At 46.6% G+C, this 16,202-nt stretch overlaps 1 protein-coding gene across 1 annotated transcript in view; it reads left to right on the top strand.

Moving 5' to 3' along the window:
• The window catches only part of CCDC6 (coiled-coil domain containing 6), a 109,398-nt gene that overhangs the window by 81,339 nt on the left and 11,857 nt on the right, over window positions 1–16,202 (top strand). Inside the window, exon 5 of the mRNA XM_055001363.1 lies at window positions 1,857–2,017. Within this exon, the coding sequence (XP_054857338.1) occupies window positions 1,857–2,017 (161 nt within the window). The remainder of the gene's footprint in view (window positions 1–1,856; window positions 2,018–16,202) is intronic.

Consider the following 16,202-nt stretch of genomic DNA (forward strand, 5'->3'; position numbering starts at 1 on the left):
AAGAATCTGACCCTCAAGACGGTTTTTCTAGTGGGTCTTACATCTGCCAGGAGGGTGTCAGAATTAGGGGCACTTTCAGTAAATAGGGACCTGTGCATTTTCCATCAGGATAGGGTAGTGCTGAGGACGGACCCCGCCTTTATCCCAAAGGTTAATTCATCCTTCCACAGGGGCGAAGACATCGTCCTACCCTCCTTTTGTCCCAACCCTAAGCATGACAAGGAAAGGGAGTGGCACAGGTTAGATGTTAGGAGGGCCCTGAGCTTCTACATTGACAGAACCAGCCAGATTCGCAAGGGGGAGTTCATGTTTGTCTCATTTAAACAAAGCGCCATGGGGGGAAAGGTGTCCCCATCCACACTGAGTAGATGGATCAGGGAATGCATTGGGTTGGCCTACAAGGCTAGGAATCTCTCGCCCCCGGAGGGCATTACTGCCCACTCCCTTAGGGGGACAGCCACCTCGGCGGCTTACAGGTCCTTTCCATCCCTGGAAAAAATATGTAAGGCGGCAACGTGGAAATCAGTCCACACCTTTACTAAACATTACAGGATAGACCAGATGGCCTCGGCCGATGCGGCGTTTGGCCGGAGGGTCCTCCAACATGTTCTAGATCCATAGAAAGCCCGCCCTTGGGTTCACTGCTATGCATACGTCCCATCAGTCCTGACTGCCCCACTCCGGACCACTAGAGAATGGAAGATTTTTCACTCACCGTGAAGCTTCCTTTCTTGGTGGTCCAGGAGTGGGGCAGTCACAATCCCACCCTATTAAGACATGTTCCAGACGGAAGGGACCTATAAGCAAGGGTGTGAGGCAGGAGTGCGTAGCCCTCTTTAGTTCATTGGACTATGGTGTAGTTATGTTGTTATAAATTTGACAAGTTTCGAGTTGCCGTTGCAGTTATTTCAAACAGGACAGTTACAGTCTTGGAAAGAGCTCCGGGGGAAATCGTCATGGGCTTGAAAAGGAACTGAAGCAGCCTGGGAGCCCCTCCCCCTCAGGATCGCGTGTTTGTTCGACCCTGCTAAAGAGACGGAGGAGGAGCTACCCATCAGTCCTGACTGCCCCACTCCTGGACCACCAAGAAAGGAAGCTTCACGGTGAGTGAAAAATCTTCCATTTAGCATGACCTCTTTACAGAAGTTGTGGAAGTCTATTGTAGCCACACAGGTGGCAGGTTCTCAAAAAGTACTGGCCAGGAATGATATGATTTCTTTATGGATTTATGCAGAAGTGAGCGATGACATTACCTTCTTTCACTAGATCTATTGTGTCAGCCTCGTACTTGTTCCCAACTCTGTTATCTCCTTTATTTGCCATAAGAGTCTTCTGTTGTGGATCATATACTAGTGAATAAAAAAGTTCTAAAATATAAAAATATACATGATCACTTTCATGGGTAGTTAGATATACGTAGAGTACAGAATAAAAAATAGAATACACTGTATTTTTACAAAGCATGGTCAAAAAGTCCAGAAATGCAACAGATAGCACTAGATCACAATATACAAGATACAATAGAGCACAAGATCACAACAGAGCACAAATGACTGCAAAGTGTAATGAGATGACTTAAGTGACTTCCGCCTGGGCTTGCGAAGTGGCCTTCGGGCCCACAAATGCCGCTATCCATTTGCTCGTCTTTTACTGGACACGACTGCCTCCTTGGAGCAAATGAACAGATAACCTTTTGACAACAACCTCTGCCTTCAGGTATAGTCTTTTAAAAACCAAAATAATTCTGCTTAATTTTCCTTTTTTCCATTTGCCATAGGGCTGCAGTGAACTAAAGCAGAATAAAACAGTATGGGATTCAGACATTAAAAGTTCCATTTATCTTATTTTTAATTCAGAATTTTGCAGGAGAAATTAGACCAACCTGTATCTGCTCCTCCATCACCAAGGGACATATCGATGGAGATAGACTCACCAGAGAACATGATGCGGCACATCCGGTTTCTCAAGAATGAAGTGGAAAGGTTGAAGAAACAACTGAGAGCGGCACAATTGCAGCGTAAGTCCGGTTTGCCTTTGCAGGGGCTCTCGCGTGTTCTTGCTAAAGTGGGTTTTTCAGGAACGGTGAGCTTTTGAGGCTTAAAATGCTAGAAGAAAAGTGTGACAATAAAATTCCTTAATTGTCTTCAAGATCACTTTCTGTTGTTTCACTTGTGATTGAAAAAGTTTTTATCAGACAAATACAGATTTCAAGCAATGAGCAGTAATTCATTATGGCTATCCAGGATTATATGTGATGTTCAGATACCTAATCTTCAGATTTACCATCTTTATATGTTAGTGTTTTAAAGAATATTAGCACCATTTATAGGAGAGTTGAAACAGTTATAGTAAAAACGGCGTGACACTGCAGTGCATCTTTGTTGAAATGAAACTATCTAGAATTTGCATTACTCTGTCATATAGAATTTACTTTTCAGAAGCATTATAGATGTCTCTGATATCAGAACTCCAGACAATTTTAAACATTAAAGAAATATCTTGTCTGATTTTTTTTTAATCCTCTAAGTTTTTGACAGTCTGTGTCTTGGCGATCAATCTTCAGTAGTCATTCTCCTCCCTCAATATGTATGATGAGATCATGAGCAGTGCTCAGGTTTCTTCCTTGTCAGCTATTCTTTTCTGCACATGGAATAGAAATAAATGCCCAAACTGATTTGACTTCTGTTTTTCCGCAGGGGTCCCACTTGTCCTCAATTATTAAAATTTATAAATTAAGCAAGCTGTCAGTATTCAAAAGGGTGGATTGATTGCAAATCAGCGATTTGTAAATCATGCTTTTTATGAACAAGCATATCTAAATCAGTTACAGACTTGCTCTGCCACTAAATGCAACCTCAGGCCTATGTAGGAACAGAATCTGAAACTTTGGGTTTTGCAGTCCATTGACCATGTGACTTTAAAGGGCTTTGATGTAATCAAATTTGGAAGAACAGAGTATAAAAGTTTTAAAATAAAATAAAAATTGAAATATTGTATTTCTGGCTGTTACTAAATTTGCATGAAAGACAAGTAGAGAGAGAGAAACTACAACTGGTCCAGAATGCATGTCGGCCTCCCACCTTTGGGGTGGGGGAGGGTTCTCCCCACCACTGCACCTTGTTAATTTGCTTTATTATTTGTATATTGATTTTAGTTTTTGTTTTTATCGATTTTAACTGTTCACCGCCCAGAGCCCCTGGGGATGGGCGCTATATAAATTGAAATAAGAAGAAGAAGAAGAAGAAGAAGAAGATGTGCCCGATTGGGGACCAGTTCTTCAGACTTTCTGGTGAAAAGTCAGTAATTATTGGCAAGCACAGTTTTCCCTTGAGAGATGGAAAGTAACTCTTTCTGCTGTTATTTGGAAATTATTGGAATAATAAATATGCTTGCTTCAGAATGTTTTTTTTCTTTTTGTAGAAAAATAGACTTTTAATTCAGTATGTTGATAGGGGGCATGAATTGAATGTTAAAAATTAAGTGAAAAATTATACATTTCTCTTAAATCCATATTTATTTTCACCTAAGGTTTATACTAAAGTGGCAATGAATTAATATAGGGTGTTGTTTTTTTTAACGATCCTCCCTCCCATGCCCACTGAGATCTCCCAGTTCAGGCGTTGGCGGCTTCTGTATGTGAAGAGGGGGGGGCAAGTGTGCTCGTTCAGTTTTAACTGCATAGAAATGAGAGCAGGAGTTTGAGCAGCCATTGGAAAGATGGTCAGGACAAGAACATCAGGCCCTGCTTGGTTTTTGGTTTTGCTTTGGACAGATTTGGGAAGGTTCTTGCAATAGGTTTGTGTGTGTGTGGGGGGGGGGAGAGATTAGTTTTTGGAACACGACCGTCCCTGTTCTCCAGTACTGAGAGAGGCTGTCCTCGAGGGGGCAAAAGTCTCCACTGGCAGGGGTCAGGCAGGTTAATTTTTCTACAAAAAGAAAAAAAAACAATCTGAAGCAAGCATATTTATTATTCCAATAATTTACAACTAAGAGTTGTAAAGAGATGGAAAGAGTTACTTTCCATCTCTCAAGGGAAAACTGTGCTTGCCAATAATTACTGACTTTCCACCAGAAAGTCTGAAGAACCGGTCCCCAATCGGGCTGAAAGTGGATGATGACTCAGTCCGTGCCCAGCCTGCTCCAGAAAGGGCGCGGAGACCCCTTTCAAAGCTTCATTGTTTTTTTAAAGCCAAAAGCTCATGCTTCTTCCCTTTCTTCTCCCTCAGCCTTAGCTAGTCAGGAAGGGTTAATCATAGCTGTATGAGGGTCTTCTGGGCCTGGAGGAGTCTGCCCCTTGTTCATCCATTTAGACACCAGCTGCTTTCAATCTTGCAGAGGCTTTGGTGGTTCCAACAGCAAGAAGGACTGCTTTCATTTGTGCCAAAACGTTGGCATGGCTTACAGCCATGGTAAGAAATTCCTCTTAGGTGGCCACTACTCAGGCACAATTGACTAGCCCAGCCTTGAAAGGATGAGAATAATGCTGCCCCCCTACTCACAAGTCGTCTTTCCCCTGCCCTTTTGTATGATGAGGTCACTTCCTCTGGACTTCTGCCCTCTGGATAGAGCCTGCAGTTGTGAAAGACATGGAAGAGACTCCCTGCCAGAAATTTCATTTGGGGCTTTGTCTCCTAGCTTGATCACTTCCTTAGGGGGTTATACTTCTTTCTCTTCCTTGTTCTTATCTTCATCATTCAGCTCAGCCTAGTTTGACCTTCACAACAGTAACAAAAAAAAATTCTCAAGTGTTTCCTTTCTGTGCTCTGTAAGCCATGAACTCGGGGGGTTGCCTCTTGCTGGACCTGGAGAGCCACGCAGTTACTCGGCATAAGCTTTGCCTTTAAACCGAGTAAGATGCACGGCCTTATTGTCGGCACCCTTTAATCCACTGATGAGAAGAAACCCTGACAATATGCCCTGTGTTGTATTTCCTCCCTTAATTCTGAATTGCCCATAAGTGATTGCTTTTGAGTTTCATTTCTAATAATCTGTCAGGCCTGCTGAAATACTTCAGCCTAACTTCGTGTGATATAATGTTCTTGGTTGGAGGAGATTGTAAGCGTAGACTTTGTATACAAGTTTGGGAAATTAATGTTCTTTGTCCCTTAAAGTAGATGAGATTTATCAGTTGCTGTGTGCTCCCCACATCACTTGCTGTACTTGCAAATAAGAACAGGGTCTCTGCTCTGCATCCTGAGAGTGAGTGCATGTGCAAGTGCTAAACCTGATTTATTAGCACAAATACGGGTTTTGGCTTTACTTTAGTTTGTCAGTTAATTGTCCTTGAATAACCTGATGGTCCTTGAAGAGCCTAATGGACAGTGACTCTCTCCATGAACCCAAAAGATTTATCATTTTGTACACAGCCATTAGCACCCTAAAAGAAACCAATCTGCAGGAAGGTCCTTGAAGCTCTTGTGTTACCAAAGTGGTCAAGGTAATCTTTTCCACCCACCTTCAGTTTGGGAAGTGGATTCTACTTTGGGTGCCTCTTCAGTGCTGCTTCCTTCCAGACAGCAAAAACATCAGAAGCCATGTGAGAGTATTCCAAAGAGTAGCCGTGTTAGTCTGTGGTAGCAACACAACACAAAAGCCCAGTAGTACCTTAAAAACTAAGAATATTTATTCCAGTATGAGCTGTTGTGAGTCACAGCCTACTCTGAGCTCCTCCCCACACAAATGTTGCCTTTCCTGGGGTGAGGGGAGTAGCAGTGGGATAGACTCCTCCCATGGAGTCTGGGATACTGAATTTACCTTTGCCGTGAAAGTTACATGAGAAGGATTCGTTTGTGTGGCTGATACAATGTGGAGCTGTGGATAGTGTTGAACTTAGATTGTAGTGGCTTCCTTTCTCAGTGATTAAAATCATAGAACTGTCTATGATGAGTTACTGCCTCACAGGGCTGTTGTGGAGATAAACTGGGATAAATCCCATGTATACAGCCCTGAATTCCTTACAGGAAGGGCAGAGCTACAAGCTTGACAAATACATTTTACCTTCTTTATGCATTATGAAAATCCAGCTCCTTATTTCCATCAACACAATAAAACCGTTATTGTTGTCCAAAGGGAAAACCAAAACTTGCACTTGATTTCCTGATTTTTGTATCACACTGTCCCCATGTTCTGCCCCTCTAAAATGGATTTTAAGTGGTCTGAGAACATTTTACTTACTCAGAATCTTTTAGGAGCTCTGTCAGTACTTTGGCTAACTGTGAAAATATTGACGTTAGAGTGGCCAAATTTTTCCTGAGCTTGAGAATTTATGTAAATGAGTATCCTACTGTTTGATCTCTTAGGGTAAAGTCTCAGCTGAAAATCTTCTGGGAAACATGCATCAGATAGTATGATTGCTTGCTTCCCTTTTCCAAGACTTCCCCCAGCAGTTCCAGGGAAATTTTGAGCCTGGGCCATTATAGTAGTTCTGCTTTACTGTAGACTACTTCTCACGGGCATGGGAGCAGATGCTTATTTGTAACCAAGTTTGAATTGATTACTACAGGTATGCACGGCCAGGGTGATTCAGGTTTCCCGATTCGGTTTATCCGAATCGGGGAAAAGATTTGGAATAAAGGGAATTCTGAATCGGCAAGCTGCTTCGGAATACCCGATTCGGAAAGATTCGGGTTTGCTTCATAAATATTCGGCTGTTATTTTCAATGGGGAATATGCTCCCAGCTTTCCAGGAGCTGGGGAGGGGGGCTTTTTCTTTACGAAGCAAACCAAACTTGGTGGGGACCTTCTCCTAACTCTCCTCTAATGACCCCCCAAGTTTCAGAACGATTGGACTTCAGGGGGCCATGTTATGGCCCCCCAAAGAAGGTACCCCATCCTCCTCCTCTCTCCGTTATTCCCTATGGGGAAAAATAAGGGATATTTTTAGGTGGCTTGGGATGGCATTTTGCAAGCAAAATGCACCCAATTTTCAGGGGACCTGCTCCTACCTCTCCTCCCACCCTCCCCCAAGTTTCAGGGAGATTGCACGTTGGGGGGGCATTTTATGGCCTCCCAAAGAAGGTGCCCCTATCCTCCACTCTCACTATTCCCTATGGGGAAGAACAAAATGGCTTTCTAAGTGGCCTGAGGTGGCATTTTGCAAGCAAAATGCACCCAATTTTCAGGGGACCTGCTCCTACCACAACTATCCTCACCTCAGAGAATCAAAAATACACACACAATCACTTGCAAAAACATTTTATTTCTTGGCTTTAAGTTATACAGCATGGAAGGCACATCACAACATATCACAACAGTCTCCTAGACAGCAGTATCACAACTATCCTCACATCAGAGAATCACAAACACACACACACTGTCAGTCTACGGAAGACAGGATACGCTGAAGCTGACTCTAAGCCCTTGCAGCAAGAAATCCAGGCTCTTGAGTAAATGGGTTTTATTTAGATATCGTGGCTTCGCCATACATATGTCCATAGGATACACAGAAGCAAAATAAAGGCATCTGGCTGTACACAGGCTCCTTGTTAAGAATGACGCATTGAGTACATGATACACTATACATGTCCCCCACCCTCTTAGCCCATCCAGCAGAACATAATCAGTAGCAGGACAGATGGAGCTATCCCAAGGCCGCTGCAGCGAGCCATCCGAGATAAGGGCTCTGCTGTACTGGAATCTGGAAAACAACAAGGGAACAGGTACACGAGGCTATTGCAACATACTATCTAAAACTGCAACAGTATGGAGGGACTGTGGGCAACGGACCTGACACACACAATTACTTGCAAAAACACTTTATTTCTCAGAGTTCCTGGGCTGAGGGTGGGAGACAGCATACAACAACAGCAGCACAACATTTATAACCCCCCTAAGGAGAACGGCTGACCATCTACTGCTATCGTATTGATGATGTGGCACGTGATGCACTGGGTCACCTTCTGGATCCCCCCTCTGGGCACACGACCGCCCTTTGTACCAAGCATCTCTGTCAGAGATGCCCTACAGGAACCTGTGGGGGGAGAGCACCAGAGGAGCCTGCCTTCTTCTGGCTAGCTGACATCCGTGTGGTGCCACTTGAACTGTCCTCCCCAAAGAAGCACCACCTGGTGTTGCCTCTTTAGGTGGTTCCACATTCCAGACATGGAGAGATGGTTCCCATCCCTCCCGCGACTGATGCTGCATTGCTGGCACTGGGCAAACCGGGGGTCCTCCATTCTCTGGAAGTGACTCCAGATATTGGAGGTAATGGGGGCCAGAACACGCTTACGGGGCCCCCAGCAGACACCTCCTGTGAGGTGCTTGGGCCAGACACACTGTGTCCCGCTCTCAGCTGGGCAGTTGGAGATGGATGAGGATGATGGGGCAGAGATGTGGGCTCTTCCACCACAGCCTCTTCCTCTTCCTCCAGCACCCTCTCCTCCTGCGCAGCCATGAGAGGCCTGCTGCTGGCCTCAGAGAAAACAGCGGAGGACCGCCCAACAGGAGGTTCCGCCTTCAGTTCCTCCAACATCCACCAGGTCCCTGGGCTGAGCAGGAATGCAGGAAAAGTCATGTGTCCCACATCCATTCCAGGAGACACCACATGCTGCCCCTCCTCCAGCAGCTGGGTCTCAACTGCTGGAGGAGGGGGAGCCTTAGCAGCAGGCCCCCTGTCCTGCTTCAGGCAGCAGCCGGGTCTGCAGAGTACTGCTGACAGGTAACAAGAACCAGCTGGCAAGGCTAGGAATGAACAAAGTCCGTAAATCAAGGGAGTAGTCAAAGACAGGCCGGGTCAGAGGTCAGAGAAATAGTTCCAAGGAGCAAGCACAGGCAACACAGTAGCAGTTCACAGAACTCGTTAAAGCCACGCTGAAAGGGCCCCTCCCTCATGCTCTTATACTCTGGGAGCATTATGTCAGCTAGCACAGCTGCTTCAAGTCTCCTCCTCTGAAGCCACTCCTTCCTCTGAGAAGGCTGGCCTGTTCAGAGCCTGGAGGCGTGCTGATTGACGTCGGGTCTATAAGTCTCTTCTGTGCCTGCTGCGCCGACGTTGCTCTCGGGGGTCTGGAGATGTTGGAGGGGATAAGGACGCTGGCTGCGTCTGGGCCGATGGCTCTGGGTGGGGAAGGGGAGCTTCTGGCTGGGATTCGGCATCTGACAGTTCAGCTGTGGCCGGCTGATGGGAGACAGGCTGCTCCTCCTCAGGAGGAGCAAGGCTGTCAGCAAGCCTCGGCTGTTCCAGCTGCTCCTCCTCTGAGGAATCGTCAAGCCCCGGCTGTACTATGACACCCCCGCCCAGTGCCTCAGACACCTGGGTTGGGGGTGGCCAGCAGCTGCCTCAGGAAAGAGGGCCTTGTGAACCCTCTTCCTGTCACCAGAAGCCAGGCTGGTGAACGGCAGGAGCACAGGCGAGGGCCTCCTCCACTCAGATGGGGGGATAGCCGTAGCCCTCTCCCTCCCCCTCCCCTCCACCCATCTAGACTTACCTCTGGCCTTTCTCCTGGGGCCCCTCTCAGCTTTCCTCTCAGCCATTCTTTCCCCTCCTTGAACCTATGCTAACTACCTGTTTTTAAGTTTCTATAAAAGAACCCCAAATTTACAATTTAGTTTCAAAACATGTCTACCTATTTCTAAATCTATGTTTCTTGTGGCTCTGTTACTGCTGGAGATGGTCAGTCAAATATCTTTTTAAACAGTTCTATTTAGTTTTGGGAATCTAAACCTACACACCAAACAGCTGAATTCCTCTTCAGGAATCAAGCTGGCCCTAAACCCCAATAGAAAGGAAAGCGTATTACAAAAAGTGTTCCCGGCCTGGCTCCAAGGGGGCCAGAGGTGGGCAGGGAAACCCTAGTTAAGGGAGTACTATTGGGCAGCCTATTTATATTTGAACAGAACCCAACCTAACTCTTACTGATTCTTCTCCTACAGAAGCCTATTTCATGGGGAAAACTAGCCTTCATTCCCTAACAATTTATTTTATAGAGCAATATTATTTAATGACAGCAGCCTACCACTAACCTACCTAACTCACAAGTCCTCTATTTAAATCAAAACTAATTTCTCTGAGGAAACCAAAATAAACTTACCAAACACTGCTATAACTGCTAACACAAACACCCAACAAACAGAACAACAACAGTAGCAATTAACAAACAACAAACCGTAACTGGAAAACACCAACTGTAAGGAAACCTCAAAGTTCTGAAGCTTATTTATTTATTTGTTTATTGGATTTTTAGCCCGCCCTCCCCACAAGCAGGCTCAGGGCGGGTCACAATCATAAATAAAATACAATAAGTAAAACCAATAAAATAACATCTCATGGATATCCACATTCCAAATGGGACACCCTTCCTCCTTTCCCTGCCCACAATACACAAGGGAAGAAAAGGGTGGAGGTGTGGGTTGGTGAACCTCTAACTCCTCAAGCATGGGGAGGCAGATAGACCATATGCTTCCCCGCACTGACAGGAGACCGGCAGGGAGACTGATTAGATGGATCTTTTGCTGGCCTCAACCATATGCCTGGCGGAACATCTCTGTCTTACAGACCCGCTGAAAATATACAAGATCTTGGTGGGCCCGAGTGTCTTCCGACAGAGAGTTCCACCAGGTTGGGGCCAGGACAGAAAATGCCCTGGCCCTGGTCAAGGCCAGCCGAGCCTCCCTGGGGCCAGGGACCACCAGTAGGTGTTTACTTGCAGATCTAAGAGATCTCCGAGGTACATATGGGGAGAAGCGGTCCCTCAGGTATGCTGGTCCCAGTCCGTTTAGGGCTTTATAGGTCAGAACTAGAACCTTGAACCTGATCCAGAATTCCACGAGGAGCCAATGCAGCTGCTGCAGAGTTGGAGTCACATGTGCCCTGAATGAAATTCCTGTCAGGACATGAGCAGCAGCATTTTGGACCCGCTGCAGTTTCTGGGTCAGGCCCAAGGGAAGCCCTGCGTAGAGCAAGTTACAATAATCTAATCTGGAAGTGACTGTTGCATTGATCACTGTCGTTAGGTCCTGGGTTGAGAGATAGGGGGCAAGCTGCCTGGCCTGCCGAAGATGGGAAAAGGCAGTTCTGGCAGCTGTCTTGACCTGGGCCTCCATTGACAAAGAGGAGTCCAGAGTCACACCAAGGCTTCTGACTGATGAAACAGGCAAAAGTGGTGCCCCTTCAAAGGGTGGGAGCTGAATCCCCATATCTATACCCCCATGGCCCAGGTACAGGACCTCCATCTTCATAGGGTTCAACTTCAGTCTGCTCTGCTTCACCCATCCAGACATGGCCGCAGATCTCGGGAGCAGAGCCAGGCCGTCCGTCCATCAACAGATACAACTGGGTGTCATCCGCATATTGATGGCAACCCAGTCCAAAACTCCGTGCCAGCTGGGCGAGAGGGCACATGTAGAGATTAAACAACAATGGGGAGAGTAACGCCCTGGGGGACGCTGCACACCAAAGGTTGACGTGCTGATAATCTCTCCCCCAGCGCCACTCCTTGTCCCTGACCATGGAGAAAAGAGACAAGCCACTGCAAGGCAATCCCTTGAATCCTCACATTGGCAAGGCGGTGGGTTAACAGTTCATGGTCAACCGTGTCAAACGCTGCTGAGAGGTCTAACAACACCAGCAGCACTGACCCTCCCTGATCCAGATGACTGCGGAGATCGTCTGTGAGGGTGACCAATACTGTCTCAGTCCCATGACCTGGGCGGAAACCAGACTGGAATGGGTCCAGGACCGATGCCTCCTCCAGGAAGCCCTGCAGCTGCTCCACCACCACTTGCTCAATCACCTTACCCAGAAATGGGAGGTTCGAGACTGGGCGTCTCGCCTTTTTTTACAAGATGGGAGGGTTAAGGAAGAGGTTGTAGTGAGTCACTCACTCCTTTTCCCCCCTCCACTCTCCTAAGAAAGCACAGGAAGCTTGATTTAGCTTCAGAATTTTGCCAGCTGTTTGCAAATGCCTGAATTGCTTCAGAAAGCTTTGCTTTGGTATTTCCGAACCGGGGCCAGCATTGGAAATACCGAATCTTTCTGAATCGGTATTTCCGGGCCCGATTCAGGTTAAAAACCCAAATCAGATACCCGAAGCGCACATCCCTATTGATTACTCTTCTAACGAAGTGGGAATGCTCCAGGAGTACTTTCAACGCTGCTGAGGTTAAAGTGACCTGATCAGTTGGCATTCCAGGCTCAGAATAATTAGTCCTTGCTTGGAAACTGGTATTGTACTTTTAGGTACCTCTTTGGGTATTGGCAGGAGGAAAGGGTTAAGACCTACAACATTGTTCAAAGTCCCATTTATAATTGAGGTTAAATTGCAAAAAAGGCAGTAAATTGTAAGAATATTCGCTGTGATTAATTTTTTTTATACTCATTAAGGAGTATAATATTCTGTAGCAACGCTATTAACTCGCTCTATCCAACTTCCAGTTAAGATGGCGGAGTAAACAGAAGCAACTCTGTGCTACTCCTGTCTCTTCTACATGTTCTCCTTTGATCTGAACCTGTTTCATCAAGGGAGGGAAACCTGAAGAATGATTTTATTACCCCTCTGTATTCTTTATTCAGTATCTTTGAGCCTCTATATATTAGGCCATACTTGGATATCCAAGAAGCCGGGAGACTCAGTAGTTGGTTTGACGGTGAGTGACAATTTCAAAAGAAGGCGATTCTTCGCAAATACCATGAAGTTGAAAGAAACAGTACACTGGGAGTTCTAAGAGAACTGTAGAATCTTAAAGGCCAATATAGGAAAACACTAAACAGGAGGGGGGGAAAAGGGAAAAACATACCAGGGGAGAGGCGATCCTGGACTTGGTCCTAAGTAATGCCCAAGATCTGGTGAGAGATGTAAAAGTGGTTGCACCGCTTGGGTACAGTGACCATAATGTTATTGAGTTCAGTATTTGCATAAATAGGGAGTTGCCCCAAAAGACCAACACAACCACTTTTAACTTTAATAAGGGTGTCCGGCGGGGGCATCCACGCCAGACTTGGGGGTGGCCGGCCCACTCACCCTCTCCCTGTCCCCAATGCAGGAGAACGCCACAGGAACCCTGATGAAGCTCTTACTGGTCCATCCTGGGTACGGCGCTCCCAGGAGCCGGGAGACGTGGCCAGCCGCCACCGCCAGCCCGCTGCACTGCCAGCCAGCTGTTCCGCAGTGGGTGGCCCCAGGTGAGCGGCGAAGCAGCCGCGACCCAGGCCCTCCTTGCCCTCAGCTTCACGCCCAGCCGGGCCAAGCTCGGCCACAGCCGAGGTTGGGGCCAGCAGCCATACAGGGTAGGGTGAGGGCCGTGACGGCCAAGATGACGGCCGCCCGCCAGGAGGACGGCGTGTCAGAGCAGGGGGTGGGACATGGCGAGAGTGAGGGGCAGGACCAGCGGGAAACTACCATTGGGGGAGGGAATCTGGGGCAGTACCGGGGTAGGTGGAGGGTTTGGAGGAGGAGGATCAGATCAAGAAGGGAGGGCACGGATTGGGAAGGCAGGGAGAGAGGAAGGAAGAAAGAGGATAAAGGGAAGCCTCTCAGTGAAGCCGAGGAGGAAGTGGTTGACGTGGCCTGGAAGGAAGGAGAGGCATGTGCAGCCGGGGGAGGAGAAGGATGCTGGTGCTGCAACCACCTTCCCTGGCCCCTATTCTGAGGCTGAGAGAGGCTACCCGCCCCATGGTGGGGGGAAGTGTGACAGGAGGCGAGGCCTCCAAGGAGCCACAGACCTGATGAGGGGGGCAGCCCACAAGGGGGGAGCCCACAAGGGGTAACTTCTCTGAGATGAGGGGGCATGTGAAGAAGAAACTGAAAGGTCAAAAGGGTCAAAACCCTGGGGGGAAGCTCGGAGACTATTTAAAACTACAATCCTCGAAGCTCAGATAAAATACATACCGCAGGTTAGGAAAGGCACAAATAGGTATTTTAAAAGGCCTGCATGGTTAACAAACAAAGTAAAGGAAGCTATAAAAGGTAAGAAGGTTTCCTTTAAAAGGCGGAAAGCTAGTGGCAGTGAGGAATATAAAAGGGAACACAGGCTGTGGCAAAGAAAATGCAAGTCTGTGATCAGGCAGGCAAAAAGGGACTATGAGGAACACATTGCAAAAAACATAAAGACCAACAATAAACATTTCTTCAAATATATTAGAAGCAGGAAACCAGCCAGGGAGGCAGTGGGGCCCCTGGATGATCAAGGGGTAAAAGGATTACTGAAGGACGATAGAGAAATGGCCGAGAAGCTACATGCATTTTTTGCCTCTGACTTCACTGTAGAAGATGAGAGGTGCTTGCCCACTCCAGAACCGCTGATTTCAGAAGGTGTATTGAAAGACCTGTGTCAGATTGAGGTGACGAGAGAGGAGATCCTACGACTGATAGACAATTAAAAAACTAACAAATCACCAGGCCCAGATGGCATACATCCAAGAGTTCTGAAAGAACTCAAATGTCAACTTGTGGATCTCCTGACAAAGATATGTAACCTTTCATTAATATCTGCCTCCATTCCTGAGGACTGGAAGGTAGCTAATGTCACCCCCATCTTTAAAAAGGGTTCCAGAGGAGATCCGGGAAATTACAGGCCAGTCAGTCTAATGTCAATACCAGATAAGTTGGTGGAAACTGTTAGTAAAGAGAGAATTAGTAGGCACATTGATGAACAAAAGCTATTGAGGAAGACTCAGCATGGGTTCCGTAAGAGAAGATCTTGTCTCACAAACCTATTAAAGTTCTTTGAGGGAGTAAACAAACATGTGGACATGGGGGAACCAACAGATGTTGTCTACCTGGACTTCCAGAAAGCTTTTGATAAAAGTTCCTCATCAAAGGCTGCTAAGTAAGCTCAATAGTTATGGGGTAAAAGGACAAGTCCTCTCGTGCATCAAAAACTGGCTAATGAATAGGAAGCAGAGAGTGAGTATAAACGGGCAATATTCCCAGTGGAGGGTAGTAAGCAGTGGGGTACCACAGGGCTCAGTATTGGGTCTGGTGCTTTTTAACTTGTTCATTAATGGTTTGGAGTTGGGAGTAAGCTGTGAAGTGGCTAAGTTTGCGGATGACACTAAATTGTTCAGGGTGGTTAGAACCAGGGAGGATTGTGAGGCACTCCAAAGGGATCTGTCGAGGCTGGGCGAGTGGGCGTCAACGTGGCAAATGAGGTTCAACATGGCCAAACGCAAAGTAATGCACATTGGAGCCCAAAATCCCAAATATAAATACACAATGATGAGGTCCAAACTGGCGGAGATTGACCAAGAGAGAGATCTTGGGAGTCGTGGTAGATAACTCACTGAAAATGTCGATACATTGTGCGACGGCAATAAAAAAGGCCAACGCTATGCTGGGGATTATTAGGAAGGGAACTGAAAACAAATCAGCTAGTATCATAATGCCCCTGTATAAATCAATGGTACGGCCTCATTTGGAATACTGTGTACAATTCTGGTCACCACACCTCAAAAAGATATTATAGCACTGGAAAAAGTGCAGAAAAGGGCAACTAGAATGATTAAAGGGATGGAACGCTTCCCCTATGACGAAAGGTTAAAGCTCTTGGGGCTCTTTAGCTTGGAGAAATGACGACTGAGGGGTGACATGGTAGAGGTTTACAAGATTACGCATGGGATAGAGAAGGTAGAGAAAGAAGTATTTTTCTCCCTTTCTCACAATACAAAAATTCGTGGGCACTCAATGAAATTGCTGAGCAGTCGGGTCAGAACGGATAAAAGGAAGTACTTCTTCACCCAAAGGGTGATTAACACATGGAATTCACTGCCTCAGGAGGTGGTGGCAGCTTCAAGCATAGACAGCTTCAAGAGGGGATTGGATAAATATATGGAGCAGAGGTCCATTAGTGGCTCTTACCCACAAGGTATAGATGGAACTCTCTGTCTAGGGCAGTGATGCTCTGTATTCTTGGTGTTTGGGCGGGGGGCAATCAGTGGGAGGGCTTCTAGTGTCCCTTCCTCACTGGCAGACCTCCTGAGGACACCTGGTTTTTTGGCCACTGTGTGACAGAGTGTTGGACTGGATGGGCCATTGGCCTGATCCAACATGGCTTCTCTTATGTTCTTATATCTTTTGTAATTACCTTATAGACCGTAAGATTTTCTATATGATATATTGTAATTTCTTTGAGACTGGAGAATTGGGCGTCATGAATTGGGTGTATTATTTTCAAAACGTATGTTTCATGTGGTATCATTGAATGGTAAGGATCCTCAGGGATCCTACTAAGGCAGGGGTGTTAAAACATATGGCCAACAGGCAGGATCC

The sequence above is a fragment of the Eublepharis macularius genome, chromosome 17 (genome assembly GCF_028583425.1).
Source record: "Eublepharis macularius isolate TG4126 chromosome 17, MPM_Emac_v1.0, whole genome shotgun sequence".
NCBI classification, from domain to species: Eukaryota; Metazoa; Chordata; class Lepidosauria; order Squamata; family Eublepharidae; genus Eublepharis; species Eublepharis macularius.